The 17379-nt window shown below is 39.8% G+C and overlaps 1 protein-coding gene across 1 annotated transcript in view; it reads right to left on the bottom strand.

The window, feature by feature from the left end:
- The window catches only part of GUCY1B1 (guanylate cyclase 1 soluble subunit beta 1), a 100139-nt gene that overhangs the window by 48660 nt on the left and 34100 nt on the right, over nt 1–17379 (bottom strand). The window contains exon 3 of the mRNA XM_040418580.1: nt 4733–4833. Coding sequence (XP_040274514.1) covers nt 4733–4833 — 101 coding nt within the window. The remainder of the gene's footprint in view (nt 1–4732; nt 4834–17379) is intronic.

The raw sequence follows: 17379 nt of genomic DNA, 5'->3' as shown, positions 1-17379 counted from the left end.
CTTTTCCATCCTCCTCCTCACTTTCTGAACACCACATCCTGCCACCTCTAATACTGTGCCTGCTGTGCTCCCCAATACTATACTGCAGTTCCCCTGAAAATACTGGTACCACACAGATAGTGCGCCAGTACAAAAAAATTCCCCCTTACCTTTCAGATCAAAGCTCAGAGGAGACCCCCCATCTCAGACCAGACCTTCTTTAGACGTCTATGTCAGACCCCATATCAGACCTCAGATCAGACCCCCATTAGACCTCCATGTCAGAAACCCCCCATCTCAGACCAAACCCCTCATGTATCAGACCTCAGACCAGACCTCCAGACCCCCATATCAGACCCCATTAGACTTCCAGACCCCCATATCAAACCTCAGACCAGACCTTCAGACCCGAATTAGACCTGCAGACCCCTATATCAGACCCCCATTAGACCGCCAGACCCCAATATTAGACCTCTCTAGACCCCCAGTCAGACCTCCAGACCCCCTAATATACCTCTCTAGATCCCCAGTCAGACCTCCAGACCCCCATTAGACCTTTCCAGACCCCCAGTCTGACCTCCATATCCCCAATTAGACCCTTCAGAACCCCATATCAGACCTCAGATCAGACTGTAAAATAATAAAGTAACTTACCTCTCCTGCCGCTACTCTCCCTGTCCTGGCTCTCTTCTGGGGCCCATGCTGCAGTCACTTAACCTCCTGCAGCATCAGGTCACAGTGCGCTCTGTACGTCCTGACGCAGCCAGGACACAGCGGCGCGGAGAGAAGAGCGAGCAGGAGGAGGGGTAAGTACAGCGCTCACAGTGCTTCACTCCCCCACCTCCTGCATGCTAGTAAGCTCTTCCATAATGGAAGCGCTCACTAGTGCCAATGCCAGCCCTTCAAAGCCAGCATAAGATGCTGCCTGAGGCGAGATTCTTATCTCGCCTCATGGCAAAAGCAGGCCTGGCACCAGTTTTTCTCTAGACCAGTGATGGCGAACCTTTTATAGACCGGGTGCCCAAACTGCAACCCAAAACCCACTTATTTATCGCAAAGTGCCAACATGGCAATTTAACCCGAATACTACAGTCCAATATAGTATATCTTCCATGTACTTTATCACTTAGCTATAATAGCCTGCTATACTCAGTGTGCTGCCTGTGCTGTTCATAGTGCGTTCTGTGCTGATGAATGGCAGAAAAAGTCTAAGGCATATTAGTACACTATAGATTTTTTCCAGGGTGTGGGTGCCACATCTGGCACCCGTGCCATAGGTTCGCCACCACTGCCCTAGACACAGTCAGTGTTAGCAAGTCTCCACTGTTATGTAAACAGAAAACAGAGGAGCGTTGCTAAGGCTCAAAATGGGCCACTTTAGAGCTATTTTTCCAAAAGAAATGTACAATTTCAATAATTAAAGTATATTACAAAAATGGTCAGCATCACTGCCCCTATACATTACAAAAATTTAATGACCGTCACACTTTAAGTTCATTAGACTGTGGGAGCTGTGGATCTTATTATCACTGTTTGAAACCTGCCAAAGTGATATTTGCAAGCTTCACAGATATTATACCTAAGGCCTCATGCCGTTGTTTGGGTCCGCATCCGAACAATTATCTGTTTTACCCCGCCGGCAAACCCACTGATCAGCTGTTTGAAGGGGATGCAGTATCTGTGCAATCACTGTGGCCTCTTCATTGTTTACCACAGTCCACTTACTTGTAAGCGATAAATATGGTGACAGCATTGCAGGTAGAAGTTCTAAAATATTCCATTTAAAATTTGCTTCATGACTAAATATTTCGTCACGAAGTGCATTTCTTTGTATCTAACATAGTAACATAGTTTATAAGGCCGAAAAAAAGACATCCAGTTCGGCCTGTTATCAGAAACTGTGAATGATAAAACTACGGGGTTAACACGACTACAACTTAACTTCAGTGTTTTCCTATAGAAAAAAAATTGCAAAAAAGCTTGTGATTATGAAAAACATCTGAAAACTCCAGCATGAACCAGAGCTGTAATGTCTATATTAGCTCAACATGACAAGGTTACCAACAAAAGCAGTGGTCTTGATTTTGAGCTAAATTACTACGAGCAAAATGCTCAACTCGATTTTATCCTAAACTACTAACCTATGAGAACAGTGCCCTCCTTGATTTTGTCCTAAATGACTTCCTTATGAAAGAAGTGCTCTCCTCAGTTTTGTCCCAAACTACTACTCTATGAGAGCAGTGTTCTCCCCGACTATGTATCCTAATCTACTTCCACATAATACCAGTGCTTGGATCGATTATGAGGAAATCAATGGCATTACATGAAGTCATAGAGGTCAACTCTGGCACACTCTACGATATGTTTTTACCCATAGGTTACATTTTTTAACTGATCCAATTTTTACCTCCACAATCTACTTGGCCATGTTTTAAATAAAGAATGAGCGCCTCATTACCCTTCTTTAAACTCACAATGTGATGGGAGCAATGATGGGGAATGGCGATTGCGTCGCACCCTATCATTGAACCCCTCAGATGCCTCGTTCATCACTGATGGCAGCATCTGAGATTAATATTAAGGCCTTTCAGGGATTAATCATGAAAAAAAAAAAAAAAGTTGTACTTACCTTATCTATTTGAGCGCGAAGAGGCTCTCGCAGCCATCTTGCTTGAAAATCCAGCGTGATGACGTCATTACACTGGCCGATGTGGTGATGTCATACGTCACCGTTCACGAGATTTTGTGAAGGATGTTCAAGCAAGATGGCCGAGGCAGCCTCTTTGCTCTTAAATGGATGAGGTGAGTATGATTTTTTTTTTTTTACCACCATTTCGGGGAAAATCGATTCATTACCATGAAGCACAAGGAAGTTCGCCTCTGCTGCGAATCGAATTTTCCCAGAAATTCAGATCGAAGTCCACTTCAGATACTTTGTTTCGCTCAATACTAAATGCAGGGTATTACAAATTTGTCTCTTTCACTTGAATTGGATAAAGCTGCAATATGCTGCTACTAAGTAGATGGTGGGCAGGTAGATAGGCCAACGTAAGCAAGGAAAAGGGCTGCTGTGCTTGCATAAGCACCACAGCCCCTTCAAACAGATGATCAGAGGGGAAGCCTTATCCTAAGGCCTCCTGCACACGAACGTGTGCTGTCCGTTGCCATATTGCGGAACACGTTTGCGGATCCCCAAAACACGGGCACCGTTCCGTGGGCATTCACTTCAATGGGTCTGCAAATCCGGAGATGCGGAATGGTGCGGAACGGAAGCACGGAACGGAACCCTACGAAAGCACTACGGAGTGCTTCCGTGGGGTTTCGTCCCGTACTTCCGTTCCGCAAAAAGATAGAACATGTCCTATCTTTTTGTGGAACAGGTGGATCACAGACCCATTAAAGTGAACATTTTAAAAGTACACATACCCTACCCTAAGGCTACATGCACACGAACGTCGTTTGTTTCCGTGTCCATTCCGTTCTTTTTTCGGATAAGATGCGGACCCATTCATATCAATAGGTCCGCAAAAAATGCGGACAGCACAACGTGTGCATTCACTTCAATGGGTCTGCAAATCCGGAGATGCGGAATGGTGCGGAACGGAAGCACGGAACGGAACCCTACGAAAGCACTACGGAGTGCTTCCGTGGGGTTTCGTCCCGTACTTCCGTTCCGCAAAAAGATAGAACATGTCCTATCTTTTTGTGGAACAGGTGGATCACAGACCCATTAAAGTGAACATTTTAAAAGTACACATACCCTACCCTAAGGCTACATGCACACGAACGTCGTTTGTTTCCGTGTCCATTCCGTTCTTTTTTCGGATAAGATGCGGACCCATTCATATCAATAGGTCCGCAAAAAATGCGGACAGCACAACGTGTGCTATCTGCATCCGTATGTCCGTTCTGTAGCCCCGCAAAAAAATAAATAAATAGAACATGTCCTATTCTTGTCCGTTTTAGGCATTGTTACAATGAATCCGCAAAAAAAAATGGATGGCATACGGATTTCATTTTTTTTTTTGCGGACCGCAAAACACATACGATTGTGTGCATGTAGTCTAATGCTACATGTTAGTCTTCAGTTATAACTTAAGTTGTCAGTATATGCTCGGAAATGTTCTTTTGGAATACAGAGATTGATTTCACGGTAACGGCACATAGTTCAGCGCTAGATATATATTTTACAATATCCTGGGACTAATATACAGCTACCAGTCCAAACCTATTATAAGCAGCACAACAGCTCCATGTAAACAAAGGTCTGCAACTCCATTCTATTTTCCATTCCTTTTGGGAGTTTGTACTCGGTTGGTTAATTAGTTTACATGGTCCACCCAGTAAATCAATGACCTCAGAAGGACTCATGAGTCACATTTACATGTAACATTATTATTTTTTGAAATCAAGGGGGACATTTGTCAAGACTCCACGATAAATGGATCAGATTCCATGCTTTATATACAAAGGGAAAACATAAGTGGATTTCAGAAACGCTGTCTTAAAATGCCCCGTGGCTTAGGCTGCAGATGATATTTAAAAGTCTGTCTTGAAAGAATGCAACGGTGTCTTATTGTAACGAGCTCAGTAATAACACTGGAAGTTAAATATATTCACTACATAAACTTCAGGTTTATTAAAGAAACACAGAAGAGTAAAAATACACTGGAAGCCATGAACGTGAATTGCCTTCCTTCCAAACTTCCTGAAACAGTTATCGCAGTTTTACAGTAGTCCACGTGTTACTTACTGAGCACTTTGCATGCAGCTGCTACAAGGTCATAGGTTTTGGAGTCATCATAAATGATTCTCACCAAGAACTGCCCCTCTTCATCCAGTTGTGCTTCTCGTCTAGAAATTCAAAGGGCAGCTAGGTTATAGCATCCTTAAAACATTACATTTTTCTTATTAACAAGATTCAAACAGTTCTGCAAGGCCTCGTGCACACGACCTTAGTTTTGGTCTGCGTCTGATCGGCATATTTTGCAGATCGCACGCAGAGCCATTCATTTCTATTGGTCAGTAAAAAAAATCTGCATGTGTGGTCCGCATTCATGTAACCGTTCCTCAATATATCGAACATGTCCTATTAGGGCTGTTTTGTAGACAATAATAGGCAGTTCTACTGATAGGAGTGAGAAAATTGTGGAATATTGTATCCGTATTTTCTGGAGCTGCGGTTTGTGGACTACAAAATGAATACATTGTGTGCATGAGGCCTAAATCAATAACTGGCTGCAGCTAACATTACTAAGGCCCCTTTCACACGGGCGAGTTTTCCGCGCGGGTGCAATGCGTGAGGTGAACGCATTGCACGCGCAATGAATCCGGACCCATTCATTTCTATGGGGCTGTGTACATGAGCGATTGTTTTCACGCATCACTTGTGCGTTGCGTGAAAATCGCAGCAGGGTCTATATTCTGCGCTATTCACGCAAAGCGGGCCCCATAGAAGTGTATGGGGCTGCATGAATGCGCAAACATCCAATGTTTGGTATTGTCGCGTCCGTAACAACCTGCTCTATAAAAATACCACATGATGTAACCTGTCAGATGAACACTGTAAGTAACAAAAAATAAAAACGGTGCCAAAACAGCTATTTTTTGTTACCTTGCCTCACAAAAAGTGTAATATAGAACAACCAAAAATCAGAGTTTCTAGTCTAGGGGTGCATCAGGGGGTCTTCAAATGTGACATGGTAGCTTAAAATTATCCCAGTGAAATCTGCCTTCCAAAAACCATATGGCGTTCCTCTGGTTTCTATTATGTAAGCCTCACAAAGTGACTTCAGACCTGAACTGGTCCTTAAAAAGTGGGTTTTGGAAATTTTCTGCAAAATTTCAAGATTTGCTTCTGAACTTCTAAGCCTTTTAATGTCCCCAAAAAATAAAATTTCATTTTCAAAATGATCCAAACATGAAGTAGACATATGGGGAATGTAAAGTAATAACTATTTTTGGAGTTATTAGTATCTATTAGAAAAGTAGAGAAATTTAAATTTGGAAATTTGCTAATTTTTCCACATTTTTGGTAAATTTGGTATTTTTCTTTAAAATAAAAATGAGATTTTTTGACTCATGAAGTACAATATGTGACAGAAAACTGTCTCAGAATGGCCTGGATAAGTAAAAGCGTTTAAAAGTTATTGCCACATAAAGTGACACATGTCGGATTTTCAAAAAATGGCCTGGGCAGAAAGGTGAAAACTGGCCCGGGGTAGAAAGGGTTAAAGAGGGTTCTACTTGCTGTTCATTTTTGCGCTTACTATACTTGAATATACTTTATGCTTTTGATCAACTTATTACATGTGTCTCACTTGTGCATTCCTCTCGCGTAATCCAGGTTTTAGGACTATATATGGACTGACACATTAGAAAACTAAGCACATTTTTCTGGAATGATTTAACTTCTATAAATCTAAGCAGGCCAGTAAGTTAATTATTATTTAGAATTTTGGCAATGTCCATGTACAACAGCCTAATAAAACTGATATGTTTTTAAAACGTTGCTACTGCTCCCCTACTATCACAACCCTGCTAAGGGTGGGTTCACACATACAGTACAGACCAAAAGTTTGGACACACCTTCTCATTCAAAGAGTTTTCTTTATTTTCATGACTATGAAGGCATCAAAACTATGAATTAACACATGTGGAATTATATACATAACAAACAAGTGTGAAACAACAGAAAATATGTCATATTCTAGGTTCTTCAAAGTAGCCACCTTTTGCTTTGATTACTGCTTTGCACACTCTTGGCATTCTCTTGATGAGCTTCAAGAGGTAGTCACCTGAAATGGTCTTCCAACAGTCTTGAAGGAGTTCCCAGAGATGCTTAGCACTTGTTGGCCCTTTTGCCTTCACTCTGCGGTCCAGCTCACCCCAAACCATCTCAATTGGGTTCAGGTCCGGGGACTGTGGAGGCCAGGTCATCTGGCGCAGCACCCCATCACTCTCCTTCATGGTCAAATAGCCCTTACTTTCAAAGTTTTCCCAATTTTTCGGCTGACTGACTGACCTTCATTTCTTAAAGTAATGATGGCCACTCGTTTTTCTTTACTTAGCTACTTTTTTCTTGCCATAATACAAATACACCTGACTTCTCCTCAACGCCACTGATGGTCCCAACCCCATTTATAAGGCAAGAAATCCTACTTATTAAACCTGACAGGGCACACCTGTGAAGTGAAAACCATTTCAGGGGACTACCTCTTGGAAGCTCATCAAGAGAATGCCAAGAGTATGCAAAGCAGTAATCAAAGCAAAAGGTGGCTACTTTGAAGAACCTAGAATATGACATCTTTTCTGTTGTTTCACACTTGTTTGTTATGTATATAATTCCACATGTGTTAATTCATAGTTTTGATGCCTTCAGTGTGAATCTACAATTTTCATAGTCATGAAAATAAAGAAAACTCTTTGAATGAGAAGGTGTGTCCAAACTTTTGGTCTGTACTGTAGGTCCTTGGGTTTGTTTCTGAGCTAAAGCGAGAAAAGGATTGAGCACGAAGAAGGTGGCTTTCTTTTATATTTTTTCATTCCTTTTATTCCACGTCTTGCTTTGGGCTTATAAAAACTGCCACAAAAGACTATGTGTGAACCCTCCCTAAAGGTAATGTACGCATTGCATACAGTAAATAATCATATATGGTTGGTTGCTAAGTCTCTTAGTAGTGCAGGATACTTAATATTAGAGCATGAACTTTCAATGTGATTTTCTATTTATACCAGCAGCATAATTTCCATGACTTCAGCAAAATAATCCTACAGTACATAGATAATTCATTAGAGGGGTTGTCTAATCATAGACAATCCCTTTAAAATGAGTCGCTGCTCATAATTGTTAAAGGAATTGCCTTCCTCCTTAGCTCCAGCAATTCCATTGCTTTGCTACTTGTTAAGATTGTGTATGTGTACCGCTTTCTCACAGTCGTTCATTGAACAAGCCTTTGGCCTCTTTCAGACGAGTGTGTCCAGTGTGGAAAACACGCCCTGTGTTGGAGCGCGATTTCCCATTATCGTACGGCATTATAATGATTTCCAATGCTATCAGTATAATTCAGTAGATGAGAGGTCGGACAGAGACACCCAACATTATAAATCATTATAATGCCGTCCAATCCTATGAAAGGAGCAGTGTCCATAATGGGAAATCACGCTCAAACACAGGGAGCTTTCCATACTGGATATGTTCATCTGAAAGAGGCCTATGTTCAGAACCAAAGGTGTTGGCCAACATAACAGCAAAATTAGGCACCGAGAGGAAAGTGTGTCCACCAAAAAGAAAAGAAAAACACCATTCATCTATTGAATGGCCCACGATCGCAACACCGTGGCTGAAGTAATAAGCTCACGAGGCTGCTGCAGCCAATCACTGGCCTCAGAGGTCACATGTGCAAGAGTGGCACGTCACAGTCATGTGACCTCACCACTTCTTGTCCAGTGGGGAGTCAAAACAGCAAGGATGGGAGCCTTGGTGCCTAATCGACATGTCTTTGAACCGATGAGTGGTGTTTGCTTTTTTTTTTTGGTAAACATACTTTATTCCTGATGGTTAATTTTGCTCTTATGTCAGACAATCCCTTTAAGAGCTGCTGCAATGTCTAAGAAGAAAAAGGAGGAATTTTTTTTTAACAAACATTTTATTGAAAGGCAGCTTTATTCCTCAAGAATAAGAGGGATAAAAAAGCAGAAAAGGGGAACAAAGGAGGGTAAACCATTTTGTCTACTTGACTCTATTATCCACAGTGAATTTACAACTGGCAACCACAGGACCACAAAAGACCAAACAGATCTTAAACATGTACAAAGTACATCAATATCAGTGTCTGATGAATTCTTTATATCAAGCACACATGCATTAGAATGAATGCGGGATAAAATACATAGATTTCCATGGACCAATGCGCAAGTTTTTTTTTATAAATACATGCTTTTATCGTTTTCTAGTAGTAATACACACTGTATAAAAAATAGTAATACACACTGTATAAAGAATAGTAATACACACTGTATAAAAAATAGTAATACACACTGTATAAAGAATAGTAATACACACTGTATAAAGTATTGTAATACACACTGTATAAAGAATAGTAATACACATTGTATAAAGGATAGTAATACACGCCCGTATAAAGAATAGTAATACATTCTGTATAAAGAATAGTAATACACTCTGTATAAAGAATAGTAATACACACTGTATAAAGAAAAGTAATACACGCTGTATAAAGAAAAGTAATACACGCTGTATAAAGGATAGCAATACACGCTATATAAAGAATAGTAATACACACTGTATAAAGAATAGTAATACACGCTGTATAAAGAATAGTAATACACGCTGTATAAAGAATAGTAATACACTGTATAAAGAATAGTAATACACACTGTATAAAGAATAGTAATACACACTGTATAAAGAATAGTAATACACACTGTATAAAGTATAGTAATACACACTGTATAAAGAATAGTAATACACAATGTATAAAGAAAAGTAATACACGCTGTATAAAGAATAGTATTACACACTGTATAAAGAATAGTAATACACACTGTATAAAGAATAGTAATACACACTGTATAAAGAATAGTAATACACACTGTATAAAGTATAGTAATACACACTGTATAAAGAATAGTAATACACACTGTATAAAGAATAGTAATACACACTGTATAAAGAATAGTAATACACACTGTATAAAGTATAGTAATACACACTGTATAAAGAATAGTAATACACGCTGTATAAAGAATAGTAAGAAACGCTGTATAAAGAATAGTAATACACGCTGTATAAAGAATAGTAATACACATTGTATAAAGGATAGTAATACACGCTGTGTAAAGAATAGTAATACACACTGTATAAAGTATAGTAATACACACTGTATAAAGAATAGCAATACACGCTGTATAAAGGATAGTAATACACGCTGTATAAAGGATAGCAATACACGCTGTATAAAGGATAGCAATACACGCTGTATAAAGGATAGCAATACAAACTGTATGAAGGATAGTAATACACGCTATATAAAGAATAGCAATACACTTGGTATAAAGGATAGTAATACACACTATATAAAGGATAATAATACACACTGTACAAATAATAGTAATACACGCTGTAAAAAGGATAGCAATACACGCTGTATAAAGGATAGCAATATACACTGTATAAAGAATAGCAATACACGCTGTATAAAGGATAGTAATACACACCGTATAAAGGATAGTAATACACACTATATAAAGGATAGTAATACACACTGTATAAAGGATAGTAATACAGGCTGTATAAAGGATAGTAATACACACTATATAAAGGATAGTAATACACACTATATAAAGGAAAGTAATACACACTGTATAAAATATAGTAATACACACTATATAAAGGATAGTAATACACGCTGTATAAAGAATAGCAATACACGCTGTATAAAGTATAGTAATACACACTATATAAAGGATAGTAATACACACTATATAAAGGATAGTAATACACACTATATAAAGGATAGCAATACACGCTGTATAAAGAATAGCAATACACGCTGTATAAAGTATAGTAATACACACTATATAAAGGATAGTAATACACGCTGTATAAAGGATAGTAATACAAACTATATAAAGGATAGTAATACACACTATATAAAGGATAGTAATACAAACTATATAAAGGATAGTAATACACACTATATAAAGGATAGTAATACACACTATCTAAAGGATAGTAATACACACTATATAAAGGATAGTAATACACACCGTATAAAATATAGTAATACACACTATATAAAGGATAGTAATACACGCTGTAAAAAGGATAGTAATACACACTATATAAAGGATAGTAATACACACTATATAAAGGATAGTAATACACACTGTATAAAGGATAGTAATACACACTGTATAAAGAATAGTAATACACACTGTATAAAGAATAGTAATACACACTGTATAAAGTATAGTAATACACGCTGTATAAAGAATAGTAATACACGCTGTATAAAGAATAGTAAGAAACGCTGTATAAAGAATAGTAATACACGCTGTATAAAGAATAGTAATACACATTGTATAAAGGATAGTAATACACGCTGTGTAAAGAATAGTAATACACACTGTATAAAGTATAGTAATACACACTGTATAAAGAATAGCAATACACGCTGTATAAAGGATAGTAATACACGCTGTATAAGGGATAGCAATACACGCTGTATAAAGGATAGCAATACACGCTGTATAAAGGATAGCAATACAAACTGTATGAAGGATAGTAATACACGCTATATAAAGAATAGCAATACACTCGGTATAAAGGATAGTAATACACACTATATAAAGGATAGTAATACACACTATATAAAGGATAATAATACACACTGTACAAATAATAGTAATACACGCTGTATAAAGGATAGCAATACACGCTGTATAAAGGATAGCAATATACACTGTATAAAGAATAGCAATACACGCTGTATAAAGGATAGTAATACACACCGTATAAAGGATAGTAATACACACTATATAAAGGATAGTAATACACACTGTATAAAGGATAGTAATACACGCTGTATAAAGGATAGTAATACACACTATATAAAGGATAGTAATACACACTATATAAAGGAAAGTAATACACACCGTATAAAATATAGTAATACACGCTGTATAAAGAATAGCAATACACGCTGTATAAAGTATAGTAATACACACTATATAAAGGATAGTAATACACACTATATAAAGGATAGTAATACACACTATATAAAGGATAGCAATACACGCTGTATAAAGAATAGCAATACACGCTGTATAAAGTATAGTAATACACACTATATAAAGGATAGTAATACACGCTGTATAAAGGATAGTAATACAAACTATATAAAGGATAGTAATACACACTATATAAAGGATAGTAATACAAACTATATAAAGGATAGTAATACACACTATATAAAGGATAGTAATACACACTATATAAAGGATAGTAATACACACTATATAAAGGATAGTAATACACGCTGTAAAAAGGATAGTAATACACACTATATAAAGGATAGTAATACACACTATATAAAGGATAGTAATACACACTGTATAAAGGATAGTAATACACACTGTATAAAAAATAGTAATACACACTAAATAAAGGATAGTAATACACACTGTATAAAGGATAGTAATACACACTATATAAAAAATAGTAATACACACTATATAAAGGATAGTAATACACACTATATAAAATATAGTAATACACACTATATAAAGGATAGTAATACACACTATATAAAATATAGTAATACACGCTGTATAAAGGATAGTAATACACACTATATAAAGGATAGTAATACACACTATATAAAGGATAGTAATACACACTGTATAAAGGATAGTAATACACACTGTATAAAAAATAGTAATACACACTATATAAAGGATAGTAATACACACTGTATAAAGGATAGTAATACACACTATACAAAAAATAGTAATACACACTATATAAAGGATAGTAATACACACTATATAAAATATAGTAATACACACTATATAAAGGATAGTAATACACACTATATAAAGGATAGTAATACACACTATATAAAGGATAGTAATACACACTGTATAAAGGATAGTAATACACACTATATAAAGGATAGTAATACACACTGTATAAAGGATAGTAATACACACAATATAAAGGATAGTAATACACACTGTATAAAGGATAGTAATACACACAATATAAAGGATAGTAATACACACTGTATAAAGGATAGTAATACACACTATATAAAGGATAGTAATACACACTATATAAAGGATAGTAATACACACTGTATAAAGGATAGTAATACACACTATAAAAAGGAAGAGCTCATTGTGCTTAACACAGGATTAGCAGCACCGACATAAAGTCATTCATAGGCAGGAAACATTTTCATGTCTTTATTTTCCTAAGGAAATCGAGTAGGCAGTCATTTCAATATTGTCTTTGTCTCTTGTATTTCTCTACCTAATTATTAAGATAATGTCAAATACAATGAGTGATTAAAGCAATCTATTTTGAACCTACAGTATGTCAAGAAAGGGGAACTGATAGCAACAAAGATGTGAGGCCACGTTGATGAAATGTGCTCAAGGCATAAATGACTTCCATTGCAGCTGGTGGCAAGTTACATCAATGGTAATAAAAGCTCTAAGGTGCACATTTATTAAGACTGGCGTTTTAGATGCCAGTCTTAGTAAAGCCCTGAGCTGCTAGCGGATCTGCCGAAGTTATGAAGAGGCGCAGGCCTCTCCATAACTTTGGCGCATCCAGCGCCAGCTCTAAATGTAAGACACCTTCCTTCAATGCATTCCCATGTATGTGAACGAAAACGATCTAGGTATCTGTCATAAGGTCTACAAAATATTCCCTAGAGTTTTCTCTGAAGTCTTTGCCCTACCCTTTGCTGAAGGAGTCCAAATCTCCTGCATGCAGTAACTTCTTCCCCTGAAGATGTCAACACTGGAGCACATATTTGGGAGAGAATATCCAGCTTTCTTTGTGCATATTGCTCAAGGTGTGATTTCAATCCTATTAGAATTTCTTTGGATAACAGCAGGGGCGGACATACTGCTGGTTCAGCTGCACAGGGGCCCTTACCAGTGTCAGCAGAGGTGTTTTTTTCTTAAATTTATTTTATTATTTTCTTCACTCCCTTCCAACAGGGTGTAGGAATTTTAAATGCCAGTACAAAGGAACGGATGTCAGTATAGGCCAGTGGTGGCGAACCTATGGCACCGGTGCCAGAGGCGGCACTCAGAGCCCTTTCTGTGGGCACCCGCACCCTGTAAAAAGTCTATGGTGTACCAATATACGCCTTAGACTTTTCCTGCCATTCATCAGCCCAGGACACAGGCAGCGCATTATACATGGAAGATATACTGTATTGGACTGTAGTATTCAGATTAAATTGCCGTTTTTGGCACTTTGCAATAAATATGTGGGTTTTGGGTTACAGTTTGGGCACTTGGTCTGTAAAAGGTTCTCCATCACTGGTATAGGCCATGGCGTTCAGTGGTGTTGCTTGCCATTTCTGAACCAGTGTCTTGCATCCAATCAGCAATATTTCTACCACTGGTTGGAGGACACAGGCTGACCAAGTGGCCTCTCCCCCTCAACTGCTGCCCACATTTCCTTTTCACAAGGGCTGTGGTGGCAGTTAACATATGTGGCTGTACAAGGAGAGTTCTTAAACCTGCTCATCTAGATCTTCAGGCGCCTTTTCTCCTTGTGAAGAGCTCCAGAGTGGGTATAGGGAGTCTTACAGGTGAGACTACATGGAAATAAGGTTATGCATATTTTCTTTCTTCTAAAAGAAGGAAAACTGCCTCTCTAGTGGCACCTAGTGGAGGTAGCTGCACTATAGTCGATTAGGGCTGCAGCAAACGATTATTTTAGCAATCTTACAATTAATTGAGTACTCTAATAAGAAAAACCTTCTTAAAATATTGCTTTATAAAAACAATAGTTTTATTTCGTACAGTGGTATAGCCAATAATTGCACACACATAAGGCTTCTTTCACAGCTGCAATATACATTCTGTCAGAAGAACAGCCGCCAGAATGTACCGTATCGGGTATATCTGGATACTGCCGGCTGCTGCAGCGATTGACTGTAATGGGGTCCGGCCTTGTTACAGCATTCAAGCTGGGTTATGGCCGGACACATTACAGTCAATGAGACCATATAGCTGGTTGTATCCGGCTATACCCAATATGGTATACTCCAGCAGGCTGTTCTTCTGCCAGAATGTGTATCTAAGGTATGCCCCTCCATGCCATCCATTGCCAGCCCAATTGCCATGTCTCCCACTCCCCCAGTGCCATCAGATCAGCGCCCTCCTTGCCATGTCCCCCACTCCCCCAGTGCCATCCATTGCCATGTCCCCTTCCCCAGTGCCTCAATGCCATCCACCATGTCCTCCACCCCCAGTCCCATCAGATCAGCCCCTCCATGCCATGTCCCTCACTCCCCCAGTGCCATCAGCCCCTCCATTGCCATGTCCCCCTTCCCCAGTGCCTCCATTCCATCCATCATGTCCCCCACTCCCCCAGTGCCATCCATTGCCATGTCCCCTTCCCCAGTGCCTCAATGCCATTCACCATGTCCTCCACCCCCAATGCCATCAGATCAGCCCCTCCATGCCATGTCCCTCACTCCCCCAGTGCCATCAGCCCCTCCATTGCCATGTCCCCCTTCCCCAGTGCCTCTATTCCATCCATCATGTCCCCCACTCCCCCAGTGCCATCAGCACCTCCATGCCATCCATTGCCAGCCTAATTGCCATGTCTCCCACTCCCCCAGTGCCATCAGATCAGCCCCGGCCTCCATGCCATGTCCCCCACTCCCCCAGTGCCATCTGCCCCTCCATGCCATCCATTGTGTCCCCCTCCCCCAGTGCCTCCATGTGCTGTCTGAGCGTGAGCTGCAGGGAGAAAGTCGCCCTCCCTCCCGCCCCTGCAGCTGACAGAAGATGATTTTTACCTTCATTTTTTCAATCCCCCGTCGGGTGCGGAGTGGGGGGGGGGGGGGTGGTTGGGGCATGGCCTAACTGGGTCGGGGCGTGGCTTAGCGGGATCAGGGGAGGGGTTTTTAAGTCCGTCTTTTGAGGGTGGCCCTATCTGCCCCTGAACTGTCACCTCCACAGCACTCCGTTACCTTAACAGTGTCATCCACAGCGCCCTGCCCCTTTAAAGCTCACCTGCAGCAGTGAAGAAAAATGGCTTGATTGTTATGGAAACCTGGTTTAAAACTGTGTGTATGTGAAGACAAAGGGCCTGCGAGCTTCTATTTGCTGATTAGGGTCATGTGACCAGGCATCTATTAGTTAATGCATTTTTTGGGAATATCTCAGGAACGGTACGTGCTAGAGAGCTTAGACCTGGTCTAAAACCTTCTCGGACACCTGATGTACCTGTGTGCCAAATTTCATGATTGTAAATGCGACGGTGCTGATTCCTTTAGCGGACATACAGTGGCGGAAATAATTATTTGACCCCTCACTGATTTTGTAAGTTTGTCCAATGACAAAGAAATGAAAAGTCTCAGAACAGTATCATTTCAATGGTAGGTTTATTGTAACAGTGGCAGATAGCACATCAAAAGGAAAATCGAAAAAATAACTTTAAATAAAAGATAGCAACTGATTTGCATTTCATTGAGTGAAATAAGTATTTGAACCCCTACCAACCATTAAGAGTTCTGGCTCCCACAGAGTGGTTAGACACTTCTACTCAATTAGTCACCCTCATTAAGGACACCTGTCTTAACTAGTCACCTGTATAAAAGACACCTGTCCACAGAATCAATCAATCAAGCAGACTCCAAACTCTCCAACATGGGAAAGACCAAAGAGCTGTCCAAGGATGTCAGAGACAAAATTGTAGACCTGCACAAGGCTGGAATGGGCTACAAAACCATTAGCAAGAAGCTGGGAGAGAAGGTGACAACTGTTGGTGCGATTGTTCGAAAATGGAAGGAGCACAAAATGACCATCAATCGACCTCGCTCTGGGGCTCCACGCAAGATCTCACCTCGTGGGGTATCAATGGTTCTGAGAAAGGTGAAAAAGCATCCTAGAACTACACGGGAGGAGTTAGTTAATGACCTCAAATTAGCAGGGACCACAGTCACCAAGAAAACCATTGGAAACACATTACACCGCAATGGATTAAAATCCTGCAGGGCTCGCAAGGTCCCCCTGCTCAGGAAAATGCTGCCTATGACCCCCAAAACACCGTCCCCACCGTCAAGCATGGGGGTGGAAACATTTTGCTTTGGGGGTGTTTTTCTGCTAAGGGCACAGGACAACTTATTCGCATAAACGGGAAAATGGACGGAGCCATGTATCGTGAAATCCTGAGCGACAACCTCCTTCCCTGGGCCAGGAAACTGAAAATGGGTCGTGGATGGGTGTTCCAGCACGACAATGACCCAAAACATACAGCAAAGGCAACAAAGGAGTGGCTCAAGAAGAAGAACATTAAGGTCATGGAGTGGCCTAGTCAGTCTCCGGACCTTAATCCAATCGAAAACCTATGGAGGGAGCTCAAGCTCAGAGTTGCACAGAGACAGCCTCGAAACCTTAGGGATTTAGAGATGATCTGCAAAGAGGAGTGGACCAACATTCCTCCTAAAATGTGCGCAAACTTGGTCATCAATTACACGAAACGTTTGACCTCTGTGCTTGCAAACAAGGGTTTTTCCACCAAGTATTAAGTCTTTTTTTGTTAGAGGGTTCAAATACTTATTTCACTCAATGAAATGCAAATCAGTTGCTATCTTTTATTTAAAGTTATTTTTTCGATTT

Source organism: Bufo bufo, chromosome 2, assembly GCF_905171765.1.
Source record: "Bufo bufo chromosome 2, aBufBuf1.1, whole genome shotgun sequence".
Taxonomy (NCBI): domain Eukaryota; kingdom Metazoa; phylum Chordata; class Amphibia; order Anura; family Bufonidae; genus Bufo; species Bufo bufo.
The sequence above is the reverse complement of the archived record's forward strand: the minus strand, read 5'-3'. Positions and strand labels throughout refer to the sequence as shown.